Source organism: Mus caroli, chromosome 11 (genome assembly GCF_900094665.2).
Source record: "Mus caroli chromosome 11, CAROLI_EIJ_v1.1, whole genome shotgun sequence".
In the NCBI taxonomy this organism is placed as follows: Eukaryota; Metazoa; Chordata; class Mammalia; order Rodentia; family Muridae; genus Mus; species Mus caroli.
In genome coordinates, this window is record NC_034580.1 from 73,463,994 (window position 1) to 73,482,915 (window position 18,922).

Genomic DNA, 18,922 nt, shown 5'->3' on the forward strand with positions numbered 1-18,922 from the left:
TGTGGGTCTGTAGGACTATAGAGGACCGAGTCTCTTGACCTACCTAGAACACAAGGTCATGGAGGGAACAGAAATAAAAGAACTGAGCCCACAGCTGTGAGCTGGCCAGGCTCTGCTCACTGGAAACATGGCACAGCAGTGTAAAACAACTTTATTAAAAGTTAGTGTTTACTTCCATCACTTAAGGTAAGCACTAAGACCGCAGGTATGTAGTAAAGGGCACAGTCTTTCATGCCAGAACCTGTGTTACCCTTCAGGCCAACCAGTCACATGTCCCAGGTTCAACAGAGCACACAGCTGGTGTTTGTGAGCAGCGTCCAGTCTGACCCTCATGAATGTTTTATGTTTAAGTCCTCTGGGCTGCCTGTGATCAAAAAACCCATCCTGCTACAACTCCTTTAGGACAGGGCTGGCAAATCTCACCAGTCCAGATCACTTCAGTATTATTTCCTTAAACCAAGGAGAAATTTTCAGTCAAAGAAGATGAATGCCCAACCTGGGACTCCTGCTGTGTTTCCTCAGCCCATGACTAGACAGCACTGAACAGCAGAGGAGATGGATGTCAAAGCGCCTCGTGGAGGCTAAAGGGGGTGTGGAGGTAAAGAGACAAACTGGAAACACCGCAGGGGTCTGGGAATCTGAGTGTTGAAGGCTTTTAGGGGACAGCTGAGAAAACAGATTGGTGGCCTCATGCTGTCACATTCCAAAGTCTGTGGGAAAGACTCAAAGCCAAAGCCTCTATTTGGCCAAAAAAGTTGGATTGTCATCTTAGTTCCAGCGAGATCTGGATGAACTAATAGTTGCTCGTCACTAAGGTGCCTGACCCAAGCATCTTAGAGCTATTTATACATTCAAGATTGTGATTAACATAACATGCCTGATTATTAAGTCACATTTCCCATTTCCCCTGCTCTGTCAGGTTAGATCCTTGTGAGAGCCCAACCCTGGGCTTGGCATCTGCCCATAGGCTCTAAGAGGCGAGCCTTTGTGTGCCCATGTGGCAATCATAAGAGTGGTCAAGGGATGCAGTTGATAATCTGTGTCCCTTCTTGAGCACTGTTGATGGGTACACGGGCTTCAGCTGAGGGCTCCATAGCCTTCTGCTGCAGCTTGTTTCTGGCCTGCAGCACAGCTTTTGGCTTTATGGTTTGTGGGGACAGCATGTCTTAGAGCTGAACATACCCAAGTATGAGGCTCAAACCAAAGAATCCTGTTAAATCTGAGTCAGTGATGTGACCCTACCCTTTCCCCACAGGATGCTATTAAAACCATTTTCAACTTGGACATCCTTTTCCTTTTGGTATTCTTTGGGTAGTCAGGCTGACAAGCCAAAGCTGGTCAGGCTACTTTTTTTTTTTTTTTTTTGAGACAAAGTCTATGTAGCCCAGGCTGGCCTGAAACTTTTAACTACATAGCACAGGCTGGTCTCAAACTTGTGATCCTCCTGTCTCAGCCTTTCCTTCAGATTGTGCAGGAGGGGATCAGTGTCAAAAAAAGCTTTGGGTCAAGGCAGAATAGATTCCCCTGAATGATAGACATACAAAGTGCTTTAAAGATGGGTCCTAGGATACAGAAAAGGGTGGAGTGAGTGTGTGAGTGTATGTGCCTACTAGGTAGGGTCCTGGCACTCTGCTTAGTCCTAGCTTTCCCCTCAGACTAAAAACTAGTCATTTCTTAGATACCTAGTGAGTGTGGCAGTACTGGGGATTGAGCCCAGGGCCTCACTCTTGCTAGGTAAGTATTCTACCACTGGGCCCCCTTTTTAAAATTTTATATTGAGGGCCTTGCTATGTTGTCCAGGCTAGCCTAGAACATGTTATCCCACCTTGGCTTCTCCATAGCTGGGATTCTAGGTACGGCCATGCTAACATCTAGATTTAAAAACAAACAAAAATCCAGGCTATACCAATGTTTAAACACCTTAGGAAAAAAAGGCCACTTTTTCTGTTCAAAATTGGGTCCTCACAGCACCAGAAGCCTCCTTTCCCCTAGAACAAAGCTGTTCCCGTGGGCCTCAGCTGAGGAACTAAAGGAGCTCTTCAGAAGAAAGGGGCACTCAGCCAAGGGCCCGGGAGTATTCTTGGCAGGAGGTGGGAAATCAGTGCACTCACCCTAGAGCAGAAGTAGCTCCTTGTTGACAGGAAGTGGGGTGGCATCTGGAAGTGCTGAGGGGAGGGGGGCCAGGCAAGACAATGTGACCTTCCCTCTCCCAGCTCCCCAACCTCCCAAGCAGGGCTGTCACCTCTACATGCTAGAGCAGGCTCCCAGCTAGCAGGAGCAGCATAGGGTGGCCAATGGGTACGTTCCACAGGGTGGCAGACAGGAATTCTTGTGCCCCGATTTCCTAAGGACCTCATCAGTCACGATGAGCGGACTGATGGCCGAGTTGCCGGTCATCGTACGTGCTATAGCGCTTGACATGAATGCGACGGACACGGTCCCGCAGTTCAAAGGTGTCTTCATCTTCACTGGGGGAAGCCTGGCTGCGGCTCCGGCTTGTGGCCTCCAGTAAGGAATTGTCAGGGACTCGAGGGGTCTCATAGAGTAGGACATTGAGTGTTTCCTCATAGATACGGGCCTCTGGGAATTCCACCTGGAGTGAACAGAAAAGACAGAATGAGGTTTCATTTAGTGAGGAAACGTCTACCGTAGGAGTCAGGTGGCTGCCCGGCTAACAAGGGAAGCATGAGAGGGCATGAGAATATAGATCAACACCTCTAGCTACCCTACAGCATCCCACAACTGAAGACTAGTATGCATAGGTATATCCAGGTACAAGCACAACTCCATGGGCTTGGTGCCAGATGGAGTCTGAGCTTTCTGGGCTGTAGTTACTGTTTGTATAAAGTGGTGTCAATAGCTACCTTTGGTTTTGTTTTTTTTGAGACAGGGTCTCCTTATAGTTCAAGCTGCCCCAGAATCAGAATCCTACCTTAGCCTTCTAAGCACTGTGATTCCAATCAAGTACACCAACCTGAGCTAACACCTCTGAAGAGTTATCAACATAGCAGGCAAGACATGCATCCTGTAGTTCAGTGACTACCCCAACACAGTAAACAGCCAGACATGTAATAGAAAGCAGCTGCTTAGCCAGGCAGGGTGATGCCCATCTATCATCCCTGCTACCTGGGGGGCTGAGGTCAGGAGGATGGAGAGTTTGAAGCCAGCCCACCTAGTGAAATCCTGTCTCAGCAGAGGGGGGGAGGAGCAGAGGATAGCTCAGTGGGTAAAGGCGCTTGCCACCAATCCTGACAACTTGAGTTTGGTCCTAGGACATAACTAGTAAAACCCAAATGGAGAGAATGCTCCAAGCTGTCCTGTCTTTCACTCATAGGCCATGGCAGAGCACACCCACCAACACAAATCAATGAAATAATAACGGAGCAGCTCTGAGAAGCAGCTTCATTGTTTTTCTGACCTAGAACGGCCCCAGGTGGCCTGTCTCCTATCCAGTGTGAGGGGTTAGGGAGAGAGCATCTAGAAAGAAGACGCCCTGTCACGTCTGCCTGTCACATCTGCTGCTGCTCAGGAGCTGCACTGACTCCACCGTTACAGCCCCTTGTTTAACTCCTGGTCCCCCCCTCCGCCCCCCGGCTCCTGCCCCTACAAAGACTGCTCCCCAATATAAGCTGCCCTTCCGACGACCCTCAGGAGACCGTGTAGCAGTCTGCGGCCCAGCTTTTCGGGTCTCGGTGCTTGAGCCCTTTATTTACCATCACTTTCCAGACAACCTGTGTGGCACTGCACCTGTGAAGCTTGAACTTAAGCAGTGTTTAAGTGGAAAGCACACCACACTACTGTCTCCAAGTACAGACGCTAGGGAGGACACGTGCTGGCATCTGCAGGAAGGGAGGTGAGTCTATGTCTACTGTCCCCTATCAAGTAATTCCCACAGTTGACTACAGTGGACTATGCCGACGACCCTAGTACTAGTGGCCTGAGGCAGGAGGAATGCCATGTATTTATAGCCAACCTAGCCTATTTAGCAAGTTCCAGCCTGAGCTTCAGAGACACTGTTTCAAAAATAAAGAATTAAATAAATAAATAAAAATATTAAAAAGTTACAAAAAACTCATAAAAGGTTCATCAGGCACCGTGATCACTCCATGGGCTCAGGAAGCCAGCTGACCAGGAATACCATGCTCGCCTGGCTGCAAGAGCAGTGTTTAAGTGGACACCACACTGTTGCTTCTGAGTTGTACCTTGCCATGTATTGGCTACTTAGACTCTCATTCCCATGTCTGCAAGTAGGGACACAGACCAATGCAGTTTAAATGGTTCCCCAACATCAGATATCTGGGAAAAAAAAAAGCTGGGACCAGAGCTGCAACCTAAGTTGTGACAACTTCAAAGACCTGGCCCTCCCACAGCCTAGAGGGGAAGTTCCCTGCTGCTCAGCGGGCTTAGCTGCTGACCGTGTCTGACCAACCTCCAACCTCGTTCCAGGCTCTGTCCTACCTGGCACCATCATACCATATTTGGGAAAGTACATGTGGCCCTTGTGTTGCTGTGGGCAGGGTACACTGGGGCAGTACCAGCTCTCCATCTTGGAGTCCATGTGATCTGTCCCTGGCAGGCAGCCCATACGTACCTTGGTCTGCTTCTTCTCTGTGGCGTACACAATGGAGGTGCAGCACACCTCTGCCAGCTTACGGCCCTGGCCATAGAAAGACCAGCAGCAGATCTCGTCCCCAATGACGTCCTTGATGAAGAGCACGCGGCCGTTGAAGCGCAGGGACAGCTTGTCAAATAGTTCAATGTTCTTTAGCAGGTGATCATCAGAGTTGCTGAAAAACCAGAAGCCCAGCAGGCCTGGAATGAGCTTCCAGCACAAGGGGGCTGCCGGGAAGGGCTAGGCTCTCCGCTCCCTGATCCTATCATGTTGATGCGAAGATAAGGCAGAGGGACAGGGAAGCGGAGAGCAACCTGTAGGACTGGGGCCTGTGAGGGAAACGGGTGGAGATGGCCCTCAGTGACAGCAGAGAGCACGGAGGTAAGAAGTGACCCCACCTAAGCCCGGAAGAAAAGGTCCCTCAGTGCTACTTCTGTTCCTTCTCCGCCATGGGGTGATGCGCTGTCCACGGGGACCAGGAGAGTCTAGAAGCAAGCTGCAGCCACCTGGGTCTACCCAACCATGGCCTGTTGTGAGGGCACAGTGAGAAGCACAGGCGCCAGGAGGACTCAGCTCACATCTCTACCCCGAGCTCCCTTCTACCCCTCTTCATGCCCCTCCGTCAGGCCTGCTGCACAGGACCCACTCTGGGTGCCCAGCCCTTTAACTGACGCCTGCCGTACCTGGTGTACGAGTACTTGTTGTTGCTCCTGTTGTACAGCAGCTTCACCACAGGCTGTGAGGGAAGAGAGAGTGAGGGCCAGGCCAGGAGCCCGGTGTCCCCAGGTGTCCCTAGGCCAAGACCCTCAGAGTACTCAGTACCTTTGTGGAGGATTCAATGAGCCTGTCCTCCTCCCTCAGGGACGTGATGATGGGGATGTTGCACACAGGCTGGTAGGAGTCTTTCTTGTCCTGGGTGACACACAGAGCGGAGAGCTGCCTTTAGGATTCTGTGCTGGTCAAGCATAGCCAGGGACATCCCCAGGCCTCTGCCACGGTCTCACACACACACACACACATACACACACACACACCCCGACTGGTAATGAGGTACCAAACAGTTCATGACTTTCTTGGTAATAGATACTGCCAGCCAGGAAGCAGTTCCCCACTGCCAGAAATCTGAGGCTGATACCCAGGCACATGAACAGCCAAGTGTGACTCGCTAGCAGCCGTCTGCTGGGCCTGGGCAGCTCCCCATCGTTCTGACTGCGTTTGGATTCCTCAAACTCATTTCCAACACAGCTTCCCAGGGGCCAACCAAGCCTCGTGTCCCCAGGGGGACAACTTCGGACCCCACCAGACCACGCAACACTTCCCATACCTGCAGGGCAGTCTGGCACGTGCTCACCAGCCCTTGAATGAGGTAATATTTGGCTTCGGCCATCAACTCCTGGATTTCTTGCCGGCTTTGAGGGAGGGTGATGGTGTCATCTCGGAGGTAATTCAAAATGGTGCCAAAGTGCTTTCCACATCGGTCTATGAGAATCCAGCCTAGGGAGTGAGAGGGGTCCCACAGGATTGCCGTTTGCCTCCAAGCTGTGTCCAGCGCTGGCAAAGGCCACCTGAGAGAGGCAGGCAGGCAGCAGGATGCAAGGAAAGGAGCCACATGAGGAGAGGCCAGAGCCCAGGCCAGGGGTGGCTCTGAGACTCTAGGTCTCAGGACAGTACTGCTCTTCCCTATCCTGAGTCCGGGAACTGCTATCTTCAGGGCTCTGTGGAGGACTGGCTGTCTAATGTTGGGGCTACTCAGGCCACCATGGTGACACAGAAACAACCAGTCTCTGCTTACCTTTTGCCCACTGCCCAGGTTCTACTATGTTTATGACAATCTTATCCTATTTGGATATAAATACACACGTCAGCTTTGAGACAGTTGTTTCGGTTAGCCGCCGTGTCTCAGTCTCCTGAGTGCTGGGATTACAAGCACGAGCCATTACTCCGGGATTCTATTTGATAAGGTTTCATATAGCCCAGGATGGCCTCAGGTTCATTATGTAGTGGAGGCTGGCCTCAAATTTCTGCTCCTCCTGTCCCCACCTCTAAGTGCTAAGGTTACAGACGTAACCACACCCAGCCTGAGTATGATACACAAGCATACAGCATTCTATGTGCAATCTCAAGGAATTCTGAGGCTCTGTTAGAACTTGTATGGGGCAGGAAAAGATATATATTCTAGACCTATTGGGTCAAGCCCAGCCTTGGAGTCAGCTCAAGATGCCCCTTCCTCCTCTCCCTTACCCAGCATGCCCCCATGCAATGGCTCACCTTCTTTGTCGGTCAGCACCTCCATTCGCCCACTGAACATGGCCTTGAGCATGGTGTCGTGCCGGGTGAGGGCCCGCACCGTGGTGTAGTACAGGGAGCCTCCCACATTGAGCTGCACGTACTTGTTGCCCAGCCCGCCTCCCTTGAAGCCACTGATCTTGGGCTTGGCCCCCGAGGCTGGACACAGACAGGTGTCCCCTGACATCTCCCGCTGCAGGTAGATCACCACACGGCAGGAGGTAGGCTTAGAAGGTTCTGCCGTGGTGGAAGTGGTCACGAGTGAGTGGCCCTCAGAGGCCAGGGCCTCATACTCTCAGTGCCTGTAAGCAAGAGGTAGAGAGAACACTAAAGTCAGCAGAGAGGCCACAGGGAGGAGGGGCAGCAGAGGGAACTCTGACGCAGTTTACTTTCTAGAGAAGCCCTTCCTCATTGTACGAGTTAGATTCTTGTCAACTTGACACAAGCTAACGTCACCTGGGAGGAGACCCTCGATTGAGAAAATGCCTCTATCATACTGGCCTGGAAGCAAGTCTCTGGGAGCATTCTCTTGATTAATAATTGATGAGCAGCAGGGATTGGGGGGAACCATCCCGGGGAAGGTGGTTCTGGGTGGCATAAGAAGGCATGCTAGGGGCTGGAGAGATGGCTCAGCCCTTAAAGGATAGGTTCACAACCAAAAATATAACAAGTCATGCCGGCAAGCCAGTAAGCAGCACCCCTCTGTGGCCTCGGCTTCAGTTCCTATCCCCGGGTTCCTGTTGCCAGGTTCCTTTCCCCATTTCCCTTAAGGAAGAACTGTGACCTGGGAAGTGTAAGCCGAGTAAACTCTTTCCTCCCCACGTTGCTTTTGGTCACAGTGTTTTATCACACCAGTAGACTGCAAACTTGGACAGTGGGCAACAGGAAGAATGCCCTGCACGCTGTTCTCACAGTACCAGGAGTCAGGGCTGGGAGCATGGTCTCCCTGGGCATCTCACCAGCTCCTCTAGGATCAGCTCTGCTTCTGGCTGCAGGGAAAACCCTTCAAACTAGCTAAGGGTCGGAGGAGCAGATCTCCCTGGGATCGACCAGAATGGCTCCAGAAAATGTTTTTCCAAGATTCCCAGGATTCCAGGTGTCCAGACTAACCAACTGGGAATCTACCCAGCCTAGGATTTTCCCAGGAGCCAGGGGGACAGGATGCACTTCCTGTCTCAGGAGGAGCCCCTCCAGGATTCGGGTTATCGTTAGTCAAAGGAAGCCAGGATCCAGGAAGGAAAGTGAGTGTGGTTCTAAGAGCACGAGGAGAGCCGGCTGTAGGGGCAGACAGCCAGGGAGCTTGGCAGGGGTTACCTGAGCTCCCCCGCCCCCCCAGCACCAGCCCTGCCCCAGGTTCCTGTAATTGTCACCTTTTTCAAGGCCCAGCAGAGAGGGCTGTTGTGCTGCTTCCCCCCAAGAGCCCCTTTTCTTCCTTCCCATCAAGAATGGGGGGAACAGACATGATGGCCCTAAAAATGAGTAAGCTCAAAACTGAAAGGAAAACACTAACAGTTCAGAGACCCGAGAAATGACTACAGGAAAAGCTGGTTCTCCCTCCTCGTTTGCTTTCAGTTATTTTCTTTTTTGGTTTTTCAAGACACAGGTTCTCTGTGTGGCCCTGGGTGTCCTGGAACTCACTCTGTAGACCAGGCTGGCCTGGAACTCACAAAGATCCGCCTGCCTCTGCCTCCCAAGTGCTGGGATTAAAGGCGTGCTCCACCACTGCCGGGCTCTTATTCTGTTTTTATTGCTGCTATTTACATTCTTAATTCTAAACCTGTAGATGGAAAGAAGTTTGAATGTAAAAAAAAACGTTTAAGTCCTAGCTGGGCGTGGTGATGCACACCTTTAGATCCAGCACCAGGGAGGCAGAGGCAGGCAGAACTCTGTGAGTTCTAGGCCAGCCTCATCTACAGAGGGAATTCCAAGACAGCCAGTTACATAGTGAGACTCTGTCTCAAAAAATACAAAAATAAAATAAAAATAAATAAATAAAAGCTGGGCGAGGTAGTGTAATCCTAGCACTTGGGAGACAGAGCAGGTAAATCTCTGAGTTGAGGCCAGCCTGGTCTACTGAGGGAGTTCCAGGACAGTTAAGACTATACAGAGCTCTATCAAAAATGAACAAAAGATTGAATGTCCACTGAAAGTATAGAGACTTACCGTGGTTACCACCCCTAAACAGCACAGTATAACAACTATGTATATCACACTCCATACATTTACATAGTGCTAGTATTATTAAATAAGCCAGAGATAATAGGAGGAATTCAGGAGGGTGTGTATAGATTATATGTAAATATACAGCATTTAATGTCATAAAGAACTTGAGCATTCTCAGATTTTGGTATTTGCAAAAAACCTAGAGTTGGGGCTGGAGAGATGGCTCAGTGGTTAAGAGCACTGACTGCTCTTCCGAAGGTCCTGAGTTCAAATCTCAGCAACCACATGGTGGCTCACAACCATCTGTAATGAGATTGGATGCTCTCTTCTGGGGTGTCTGAAGACAGCTACAGTGTACTTACATATAATAAATAAATAAATAAATAAATCTTTAAAAAAGAAAACAACCTAGAGTCAATGCCACACAGACATGAAGGGATAATTGGACGATGATGACGATGGCGTTTTTTTGAGATGTCTATGATGTTGCATTGGCTGTTCTAGACCTTGATATATAGACTAAGCTGATCTCAAACTCAGTGATCCACCTGCCTCTGCCTCCTGAGTGCTGCGATTGAATGACAGTGCCACTGCTCCTGGCTGTAATCTTTTGGTTTATCCAAACTACCACTAACCAGGCCAAAGATGGTGGCTCAGAGCTATAATCCAGCACTTGGAAGGCTGAGGCAGGCTGGACTACAGAGACGCCATCACAAGGTTAAAAAAAGGAAGAAGACTAAGCTGTACCTTAATTGGCAGAATGCTTGTCTAGATTTGATTCCCAGCAGCATATAAACTACATGTGATGGCCCATGCCTATACTCCAAACATAGGCAGATGGAGGCAGACAGACCAGGTATCTCAGCTACCAAGAGTACAGGTGACTCTGCCTGAAAAACCAACCAACCAACCAATCCCAATTGTCACTAGGTACTATTAGGTTCTTGGTGGTGCACCTCTGCAATACCAGCAAGCACTACCAGACTAAGCCCTGCCTGGAATACAGAATGAGACAGAACCCAACCTGGTCCAGACAGCAGGATCTCGGTCTTTAAAACACACTCAAAAAAAAAAATAAAAAGTCACATACTGAAGAGATGCCTCAGCTGTTCTGAACACCAGCTGTTCTGAGAAGAGTCCCGCCCTCATGGACCCCCATACTCTAGTGGAAGAAGACAGACTAGCTGGGTGGCACATGTCTTTAATCCTAGTATTGGAAGTTCCAGGCTACATAGAAAGACCCTACCTCAAACAAAAACAGACTAGAAGCCACACTATAAATGATGGGACATCGAGGCAGACAGTTATAGAGGCGATCGACGTCACTGAGAAGATAGGAATTATGAGAAGATATGAGAATTATCAGGCTGAGGCTTGAGACCAATTGAAGATCACATTTCAGTTAAGATCTAAAAAGTATAGTCTAGACAGCAAGAGCAAAGCTCCTATCTGAACAAGTTTTAGAGGCTGAAGAGATGCTCTTCCAGAGGTCCTGAGTTCAATTCCCAACAACCACATGGTGGCTCACAACCATCTATAATGGGACACCTCTTCTGGTGTCTGAAGACAGTGACAATGTACTCATATAGATGAAATAAATCTTTTTTTTTTTTTTTTTTTTTGNTTTTTTCGAGACAGGGTTTTTNTNTATAGTCCTGGCTGTCCTGGAACTCACTTTGTAGACCAGGCTGGCCTCGAACTCAGAAATCCGCCTGCCTCTGCCTCCCGAGTGCTGGGATTAAAGGTGTGCGCCACCACGCCCGGCTAAATCTTTTTAAAAAGAAAAAAAAAAAAAGAAAAAAAAAAGCCTTAAAAAAGTGTATTCCTGGGGGCTGGTGAGATGGCTCAGTGGGTAAGAGCACCCGACTGCTCTTCCGAAGGTCTGGAGTTCAAATCCCAGCAACCACATGGTGGCTCACAACCATCCGTAACGAGATCTGACTTCCTCTTCTGGAGTGTCTGAAGACAGCTACAGTGTACTTACATATAATAAATAAATAATAAATAAAAAAAGAGATTAAAACTTCAAAAAAAAAAGTGTATTCCTCTTGCAGTAGACCCAGATACAGTTAGACCCAGATAGCACCCAAATCAAAAGGCTTACAATACTCTGTATCCTGTTCCAGGGGATCTGACACCCTCTTTTGGGTGCTGCTGCATGCACACACATGGTACACATATATACACTCAGGCACACACACGTACACACAAAAATGTTAAAAAGTGAAACAAGTTTTATGGGGCTAGAGAGATGGCTCAGCAGTTAGGAGTACTAGATGCTCTTCTAGGACCTAGGTTCAATTCCTAGCATTCATACAGTGGCTCACAACCATCTATAACTCCAGTCATAGGAGTTCTGATGCCCTCTTCTGGTCACTGTGGGCTCCAGGCACACATGTGGTGCACAGACACACATGCAGGCAAAATCAGCACACACATAAATTGTTTAAAAGGAACACATTTTGGGGACAGTAGTGACATGGTGGCGGTTATATAGGAAGAAGCGGGAGGATGGTCTGGCAGGAAGCCAGAGAAGACAAGTGCTACATGAGAAGGAAGAGCTGGGGTTTATGGGAATTGCAACAGACTTTGGGGTCGGGGAAGGCTTTTAGCAGGGGAGTGATGTGATCTGATTTATAATTTCCAAGGACAACTTGATGCTGTGTGGGATGCAAAGGTAGATGAAAGGAAATGGGAAAATCAGAGGAAGGAGTGGTCCAGGCAAATGATGATAAAGGCTTACACCACAGAACAACCACAACACCCCAAAGTGGAACCAACCTCTTTAAATACGGAACACTCAGTCGTTTCCTGTTATTCCTCATGTTTTACAGGTAAAACCCACAACACTGGTCCTCAAACAAGAATTAAGTACTCAATATACATCAGCTTGCTAAACTAAAACTGACCCTGAAGAGATTTCAGTATGTCTTTGGAATGGTCAGGGGGGGGGGGGACGCTTTCAGGGAGGGCTATATTGGTGCTAAATTAAGTAGCATATCCTTTTGATGGCTTCTTAATTGCTTCAGTGATGGAACGCGGAGGAAACGAGCTCCGGGAGTCTGACAGTAACACTACAATGCTAGACTGGTGAGCAACTGACCGCCTTACCTCAAAGGGGTAAAAATCAACTCCTCAACAAGTTTTAGCAAGTTCCTCACATACTTTGTGTGCAATCCCCATTTCCCCAGAATCAAGGAAGCACATAAACACGTTCTGCCAAATCAAAGAAACTCAAGTGACTAGGCTTGCCAACTGAGGAAGTCAAATCCGGAGCTAATCTATTCTTTTCCTCCTAAGAGCTACTTTGAGTCCTAGATGACGTCAGACCAGATTCCACCCAGACCAATTAGGTCCAAGAGTCCAATGGCAGGTGACGCCCTAGAAAGAAATTTCTGAGAGGATGAAGCTTCCACTGATAGTTTCAGGGCTCTTTCCTCAGGACTTCGCCTGTGAATAGAGGGGTAATCCTGGGGCTGGGGACACACACGTGTCTCTATGGGAACCTAATGCGAAGCCAAGCAGAACAAAGCGCAAACGATCACGGTAGTTCAAAGACTTGGGGTTCTAAAGGAAGGACACGAGGTACGGCGAGAAGGTGGGAAGGCTGATTTTGGCAAGAACGGTCAGAAATCGTGGAAGCGGCTCTTATGTTTCACCCAAAGGCTCTCCAGTGGAAATGGAGAAACATCCCATGTCTCTCGTTGCAATGTAGGCTGCCCTCCCGCCACACCCCTCCTCTTCTGAAAAACTGAGATCCGCGGTGCCTCCCATCCCCAGAAAAGACCTGAACTTCATCCCCGCGCGCCATCCCGTGCCTTTTGCCCAGGACTCGGCAGAGTCTGTCCTTCCCCTCTGCACCCGCACGTCTGGCTCTCACCGTCCGCGGGGACGCCTCTCCTCTCAGCCAAGTGGCAAGCGGATTCAGTGCCACCTCTGGCCTGCGGCTGCCTGCAATCTCGGCTGTGAGCTCACATCCTGCGCCCGCCGACTCGGGAGTTACAACCCAAGCCTGCAGATCGGGAAAGAGACTACAAGACCCGGCATGCACAGCGCGCGAGCTAGCAGTGGGTCGAAAACTTGAAGTTTGACTTCCTTCTACTTCCGGGTTCGGGAACAAATCTACTTCCCGTGTCGTAGTCCCCGCCCCCTGAGCAAAGGCTTCTGGGTCCAGTGGGCAGTTATCTCGTGTTGCATCTATTTCCCAGCAAGCACTGCAGGGTGGGCGGATGCTGGTGCTTCTGGGCTCGGGGGTGACGTGTGGCTCCTAGGTCTTATCTCCGTGGCAGCAGCTGGTTGCAGTTGCCGGAGAGAAGCTTCTACCGACAGTCGTCAGGGCCGCAGAGCGCCGCCGAGACGGCTCATCAGGTAGGTCGGGGACGTGGATGACTTGGGACGGGAGGAGGCCGACGTGACCCAGCGCCGAGGATTGGCAGGACCGGGTGGAAAGCGGCGGTTTCCCTACCTCGGAGTTTTTAGGGATAGGGTTTACACTCAGCTCAGCCTGGCTCCCTCGATGTCACCGGTGAACCGAGGTTCGGACATTGCAGAAGTATAATTTAGTAAAGACAGCCGCGCCATTTGCCCAGTTCTTTCTGACTGTGTCTACGCCTTCTCCAAACCCCACAGCCACAACTATTTGTTGTGTCTGCGGACCTGGGAGAGCCAGGGAGCGTAGAGCCAGGCACAGCCTTCATGCTTAGGAAACTCAATCCCAGGTTCCTGGAGCATATTTGTGGTGGGAGTTAAGGGTGGGCTGGGGATCTGATAGCCCGCTGTGTACCATTTCTATCTTACCCATCTCTTTAAACTGTCCTTTCCAGCCATACTCTCGGTCCAGTCCATATGGCAATCATGTTTGGCTCCTTTCTTCACTTTTCTCCAAAGTGCTGCATTAAGCATTACTAAATTCTGTCAATTCAGACATCATCTGATCTCTGAACTCCCTTTCGGCTTCAAATCTTTTCTTCTGTTACAGCTTTCTGTTTCCACATGAATTCATTCATTCTGCAAACATTATCAGAGTGCCACTTACCTGCAGGCAGCCTGCTTAGAGATGCTTGGCTCACAGTGAGAAATTTGGAAAGGACGCCTCTATTCTGCTCTTCCCTGTTTCCTCTGTTTGGCCAAGGCAGTGAGTGATCTTTCCAACTCTGATCAATAAGCACTGCCGAAATCCACTGCTAGCTGTTATCATTATAAAAAATAATCCAAGTTCAGCTGGGCAGTGGTGGCGCACGCCTTTAATCCCAGCACTTGGGAGGCAGAGGCAGGCGGATTTCTGAGTTCGAGGCCAGCCTGGTCTACAGAGTGAGTTCCAGGACAGCCAGGGCTATACAGAGAAACCTTATCTCGAAAACCAAAACCAAACCCAAGTTCATTTAATCATCCAGCTATAGCCGGTTGCCAACCTAGCCACCTTGCTCCTTCTTGCTGTTTTGATCCCAGGACCCTTTGTGTCAAAATCTTCCAGCCTCAGGATGCCCCCATATGCTTTTCCCTATGCCCACAATGTCCCTCTCCCTTCTCTTAGAAGATTTTCTGGACGTGTTTAGGTCCCAGATTGTTTTTTCTGAAGGCTTTTGTTGACCTCTCCGCCTCCTTGAGTTATGTTCTCCTGTAGAATCCTGACAGAGCACTGAGCACTGTTCCTCATACTCTCATCACAGTGTGTGGTTATTCGCTTACTGTCTGTCTAGAGACACTATGCTCACTCTGTCCTTGGAGCTGGGATTCAATAAGGGGTTTTGTTTTCTTTTTGTTTCTGATTTTGATAAATGCATGTTAACTCAGAAGGCAGTAGGAGTTCAAACAAGTGTTTGCAGTCTCATATCATATGAACTATTCCATAGGACCTGGTCCAGTCAGTCCCTAGGAGCTCTTAAATACTCAAACTATCCAACTAGAACAACACAGGAAGGCAATTTTTTTTTTTTTTTTTGAGACAAGGGCTTGTGTAGCACAGGATAGCCTGGAACTCGGTATGCAGCCCAGGTTGGTCCTTAGCGTGTGGCAGTCTTCCTCTGACACAGTGAGTTACTAGAATTAGAGTCACGCATGACCATAGCTAGCTTCTAACTCTCATTTTTAAATTCCTCCTTTTTGTTTTGTTTTGTTTTGATTTTTTTTTTTTCTGTCATTTCAGGACATGCATTTGAAAAGCCTTTTTGGGACCTTAAACAGGGATTTATGACTATGCTTTTGTCTCGCTCGCAGCTTAGGCCAGATACACCCAAGTGAACTGCAATTGTCATTTCTCCTTGCTTAGTGATAGTTCTGTAAAAATCACTTGATGCAATATAATCCTTCAGGTTCATGTGTCTGTTTTCCTCCAGCTAAGCTGTGCTGCTCCAGGGCAGGCACCATGTTGCATTCATCTTTACGCCCAGCATCTAGCAGTGTCGGCATGTAGTAGGCACTCAAGAAATGTATGTTGAATGAACAATGTCTGTGACAAGCAACTGGACTTTACTCTTTCCTGACCCTTGCTCCTATGACATACCTCCTGATTGCCACTGTCACCCCTTCAAAGCAGACCTCTAGGGCTTCCTGGAAGGGAAACAGGTGAGGCTGAGAGCTGGAGGCAGAGGGTTGGGGTGTATGAGGAGGGCTGGGGTGGTGTCTGGGATGAAATTCAGGTCGTGACTGGTTTCTCTGCAGCTATGGCCAAGGACATCTTGGGCGAGGCAGGGCTGCATTTTGATGAACTGAACAAGCTTCGGGTGTTGGACCCAGAGGTCACCCAGCAGACTGTGGAGCTCAAGGAAGAGTGCAAGGATTTTGTGGACAGTGAGTACCATCTGGAGACGCAGTGTTATTCTGCTTTGAGCAGTTTCCTTACCTGACCTTGGCCATTGCTCTTGGGTCTACCAGAATGAAGTTGCACGCTCTCTAGATTGAGCCTGGTCTCTGGGTTCCTATGTGTACCCAACCTTCTCTGCTTGCCCTCTTACACTGCCATGCAATCCCACATTTAGTGCCAAGCAATGGTTTAGATTGGGGGAGGGGGAAGTGTTTTTAGATGTGCTGCGATGTTTTTGTTTGTTTGGTTGGTTTTTTCTTTTAGCAACCGTAAAATTGATGATAAAGAATTACAGCCTGGAGGTGGGAGATGAAATTATATACTATGTTACTCCCTGGTGGCAGGGTGTGTTATTTGGAGTTAGAGGTAGTGACTGAGGTCTCTATGAGCAGCTCAGCACAGTGCTGACCTCTGGGCTACTGATCTCCAAGAAGCCTCCTTTCCTAGCAGCTAAGCCAGCCCAGTACCAGTGGGAACATTCAGATTTAGCTAGAGCAAGGGAGTTTTCTTTCCTTTTTTTGAGACAAGGCCTCACTATGTATGTTGCATGTTGGCCTCAAACTCATGATTCTAACTTAGTCTCCCTAGTGCTGGGGTTCCAGGCCTGTGTCATACACTCAGCTGTAGTAAGGGATTTCTGTGCCATGGTTTCGTGACAGGTTGCTTGCTTGTTGTCTGTTTCCACTTTAGTAGTTGCTGCGTGCTGTGGCTTTCTCTGGGCTTATTTTCATAAAATAAAACGATTCCACCAAGGTCATTGGGAAAGCAAATAGGAAATGTGGCACCTAAATGGCACGGTTACAGGCGGGAATTCTCACACCACCTTTTACTGAAACCCAGTGTTGTCTGGCCAGTCTAGAGTCTGCACTTTGGTTCTGAGAGCCCTTTCTGAGAAAGGTAGGTTTGGGTCCACACTGCAATCTGTGTTCTGAGTCTAGTCCTGGCACCTCTCCTGCCACAGACCAGATGGTGGGAGGCTTAGGTTAGTGAGCATCGGACAGCCACAACACAATTTAGAAGGTGTGGTTAGCTCCACCCTCCCTACTTCCAAGGGATGCTAACAAGAATGTTTTGTTCTTTTCCTCAAAGAAATTGGCCAGTTTCAGAAAATTGTTGGTGGTCTAATTGAGCTTGTTGATCAGCTTGCCAAAGAAGCAGAGAACGAGAAGATGAAGGTAAGATCAGCAGTTGGTCCTGGCCAGAAACCCTGCTTATTATATGGATGGTGGGATCATCTTTTTAAAACAGGCATTTAATAAGAGATCCTGGGGCTGGTGAGATGGCTCAGTGGGTAAGAGCACCCGACTGCTCTTCCTAAGGTCCAGAGTTCAAATCCCAGCAACCACATGGTGGCTCACAACCATCCGCAACGAGATCTGGCGCCCTCTTCTGGAGTGTCTGAAGACAGCTACAGTGTACTTACATATAATAAATAAATCTTTAAAAAAAAAAAAAAGAGATCCTGGCCAAGTTAATGTGGTGAGCTTATATGCCAATATTTTTTTAAGACTTTATTTCAGTGTGAATGTTTGTGCACATAATGTGTGCATTAGAGGCCAGGTGTTAAATCCTCTGGAACTAGAATTAGAAATGTTAGGTTGTGAGCTGCCGTGTTGAGTGTGGGGAATTGAACCCAGGTCCTCTGGAAATACAGTGCTTTAATGACTGAGCCATCTCTTCAGTCCTCAGTTTTTGTTTTAGATTTATATGTGTGACGATTTAGCCTCCATGTATGTATGTGTACCACCTTGTGTGCCTGATGCCCATGCCCTTGGAGGTCAGAAGATGGCATTGGATCCCCTGGAACAAAGCTATAGAGTCGTGAGCTGCCACGTAGGTGCTTGCAGAACTGAACCTGGCTCCTCTCTAAGAGCCACAAGTGCTCTTAACCAGAGTCATCTTTCCAGCCCCACCAGTCCATGCTTGTCATTGCTCCCTTTGATCTTCATGGTCCCACTGGTGGGTGTTTACCCTCCTTTTAAAAATGAAGACACGAAAGATTGCCTGGTAGATGACTTGGTGAGTAGCCCAAGTCTAAATGATGCCTCCCAATAGAGCACTGCATACACTTGCGGGCCTGACTGCCATTTCGTACCAGGTACTTTCAGGAGACGAGGAGGTTAATAGTCATGGCTAACCAGTAAAACCATGTCCTCCTCTCTTGGAGGACTTTGGGGAGTTTAAAACCACACCTTCTTTGGTAATGTCTGTTAGGCCATTGGTGCTCGGAACTTGCTGAAATCCATAGCGAAGCAGAGAGAAGCCCAACAGCAGCAGCTGCAGGCCCTGATAGCAGAAAAGAAGACGCAGCTAGAAAGGTAAGCGGCCATGGTCACTGCAAACTTCTTTTCCTTCTCTGCCACCTTGGCTTCCCTCACCATTTCCCGGGTAGAGCATCTCACTTTAAAAATCGATAGAAAAAAGTGGGGACTTGCTTAATTCCAAATTGCCTCCATGGTGTGAGCACTGGTTCTTATAACAAGGACTGAGGCCAACTCCCGTGCCTTCCCTGGGGTAGTGTTCTCCCAGGTGGCCCTAAACGGGGCTTTGCTTATCGGACACTCTGGCCCTGACTTCTCAATTCATGGTTTCTTGCATCTGTTTTAAAGCTCTATACTCTCAAAGAATTATGTTTTTATTTCATTCTTTTCAGGGCTTCTAACAATTTTGTCTTTCAGGTACCGGGTTGAGTATGAAGCTTTGTGTAAAGTAGAAGCAGAACAAAATGAATTTATTGACCAATTTATTTTTCAGAAATGAACTGAAAATTTCAGTTTTATAGCAGGAAGGCAAAAAAAAAGCAGCCCAACCAAAAAAACAAACCTCTGTACCATTCCAGTGATGTCACTAATGTATGTCATGCAGTGTTACGGGGGCAGCTGATAAACAGTGCACAGCCTCTGCTAGTGGCCAGGCAGCACAGGGCCTCAGCTCGACTTCTCAGCACAAACTCAGTGTCTGTAAACTTTGGTACATTCACAAAGCTCTCAAGGAAAAGCAATAAATACCATTTGCAAGTGGCTTGGTCTTTCTTCTGTGGTGCTGTGTGCGTTATTTCC

At 48.7% G+C, this 18,922-nt stretch overlaps 2 protein-coding genes across 2 annotated transcripts; one reads left to right on the forward strand and one right to left on the reverse strand.

Moving 5' to 3' along the window:
* Positions 1–133: 133 nt before the first annotated feature.
* On the reverse strand, positions 134–13,123 carry Tnfaip1 (TNF alpha induced protein 1). The gene is made up of 7 exons (XM_021178262.2): positions 12,942–13,123; positions 6,881–7,200; positions 5,937–6,106; positions 5,435–5,524; positions 5,296–5,348; positions 4,592–4,787; positions 134–2,593 (listed from the first exon to the last, which is right to left on the reverse strand). Exons 2-7 carry the CDS (start codon positions 7,083–7,085, stop codon positions 2,357–2,359), a joined length of 951 nt encoding a protein of 316 aa, XP_021033921.1. The 5' UTR covers positions 7,086–7,200; positions 12,942–13,123; the 3' UTR covers positions 134–2,356.
* Positions 13,124–13,220: 97 nt separating this feature from the next.
* Positions 13,221–18,884, forward strand: Ift20 (intraflagellar transport 20). Its single transcript, XM_021177283.2, is given in 7 exon segments — positions 13,221–13,429; positions 15,397–15,608; positions 15,610–15,625; positions 15,722–15,850; positions 16,953–17,038; positions 18,078–18,181; positions 18,542–18,884. Coding segments are annotated over 6 exon segments (471 nt in total). The 5' UTR covers positions 13,221–13,429; positions 15,397–15,554; the 3' UTR covers positions 18,624–18,884.
* Positions 18,885–18,922: the final 38 nt, after the last annotated feature.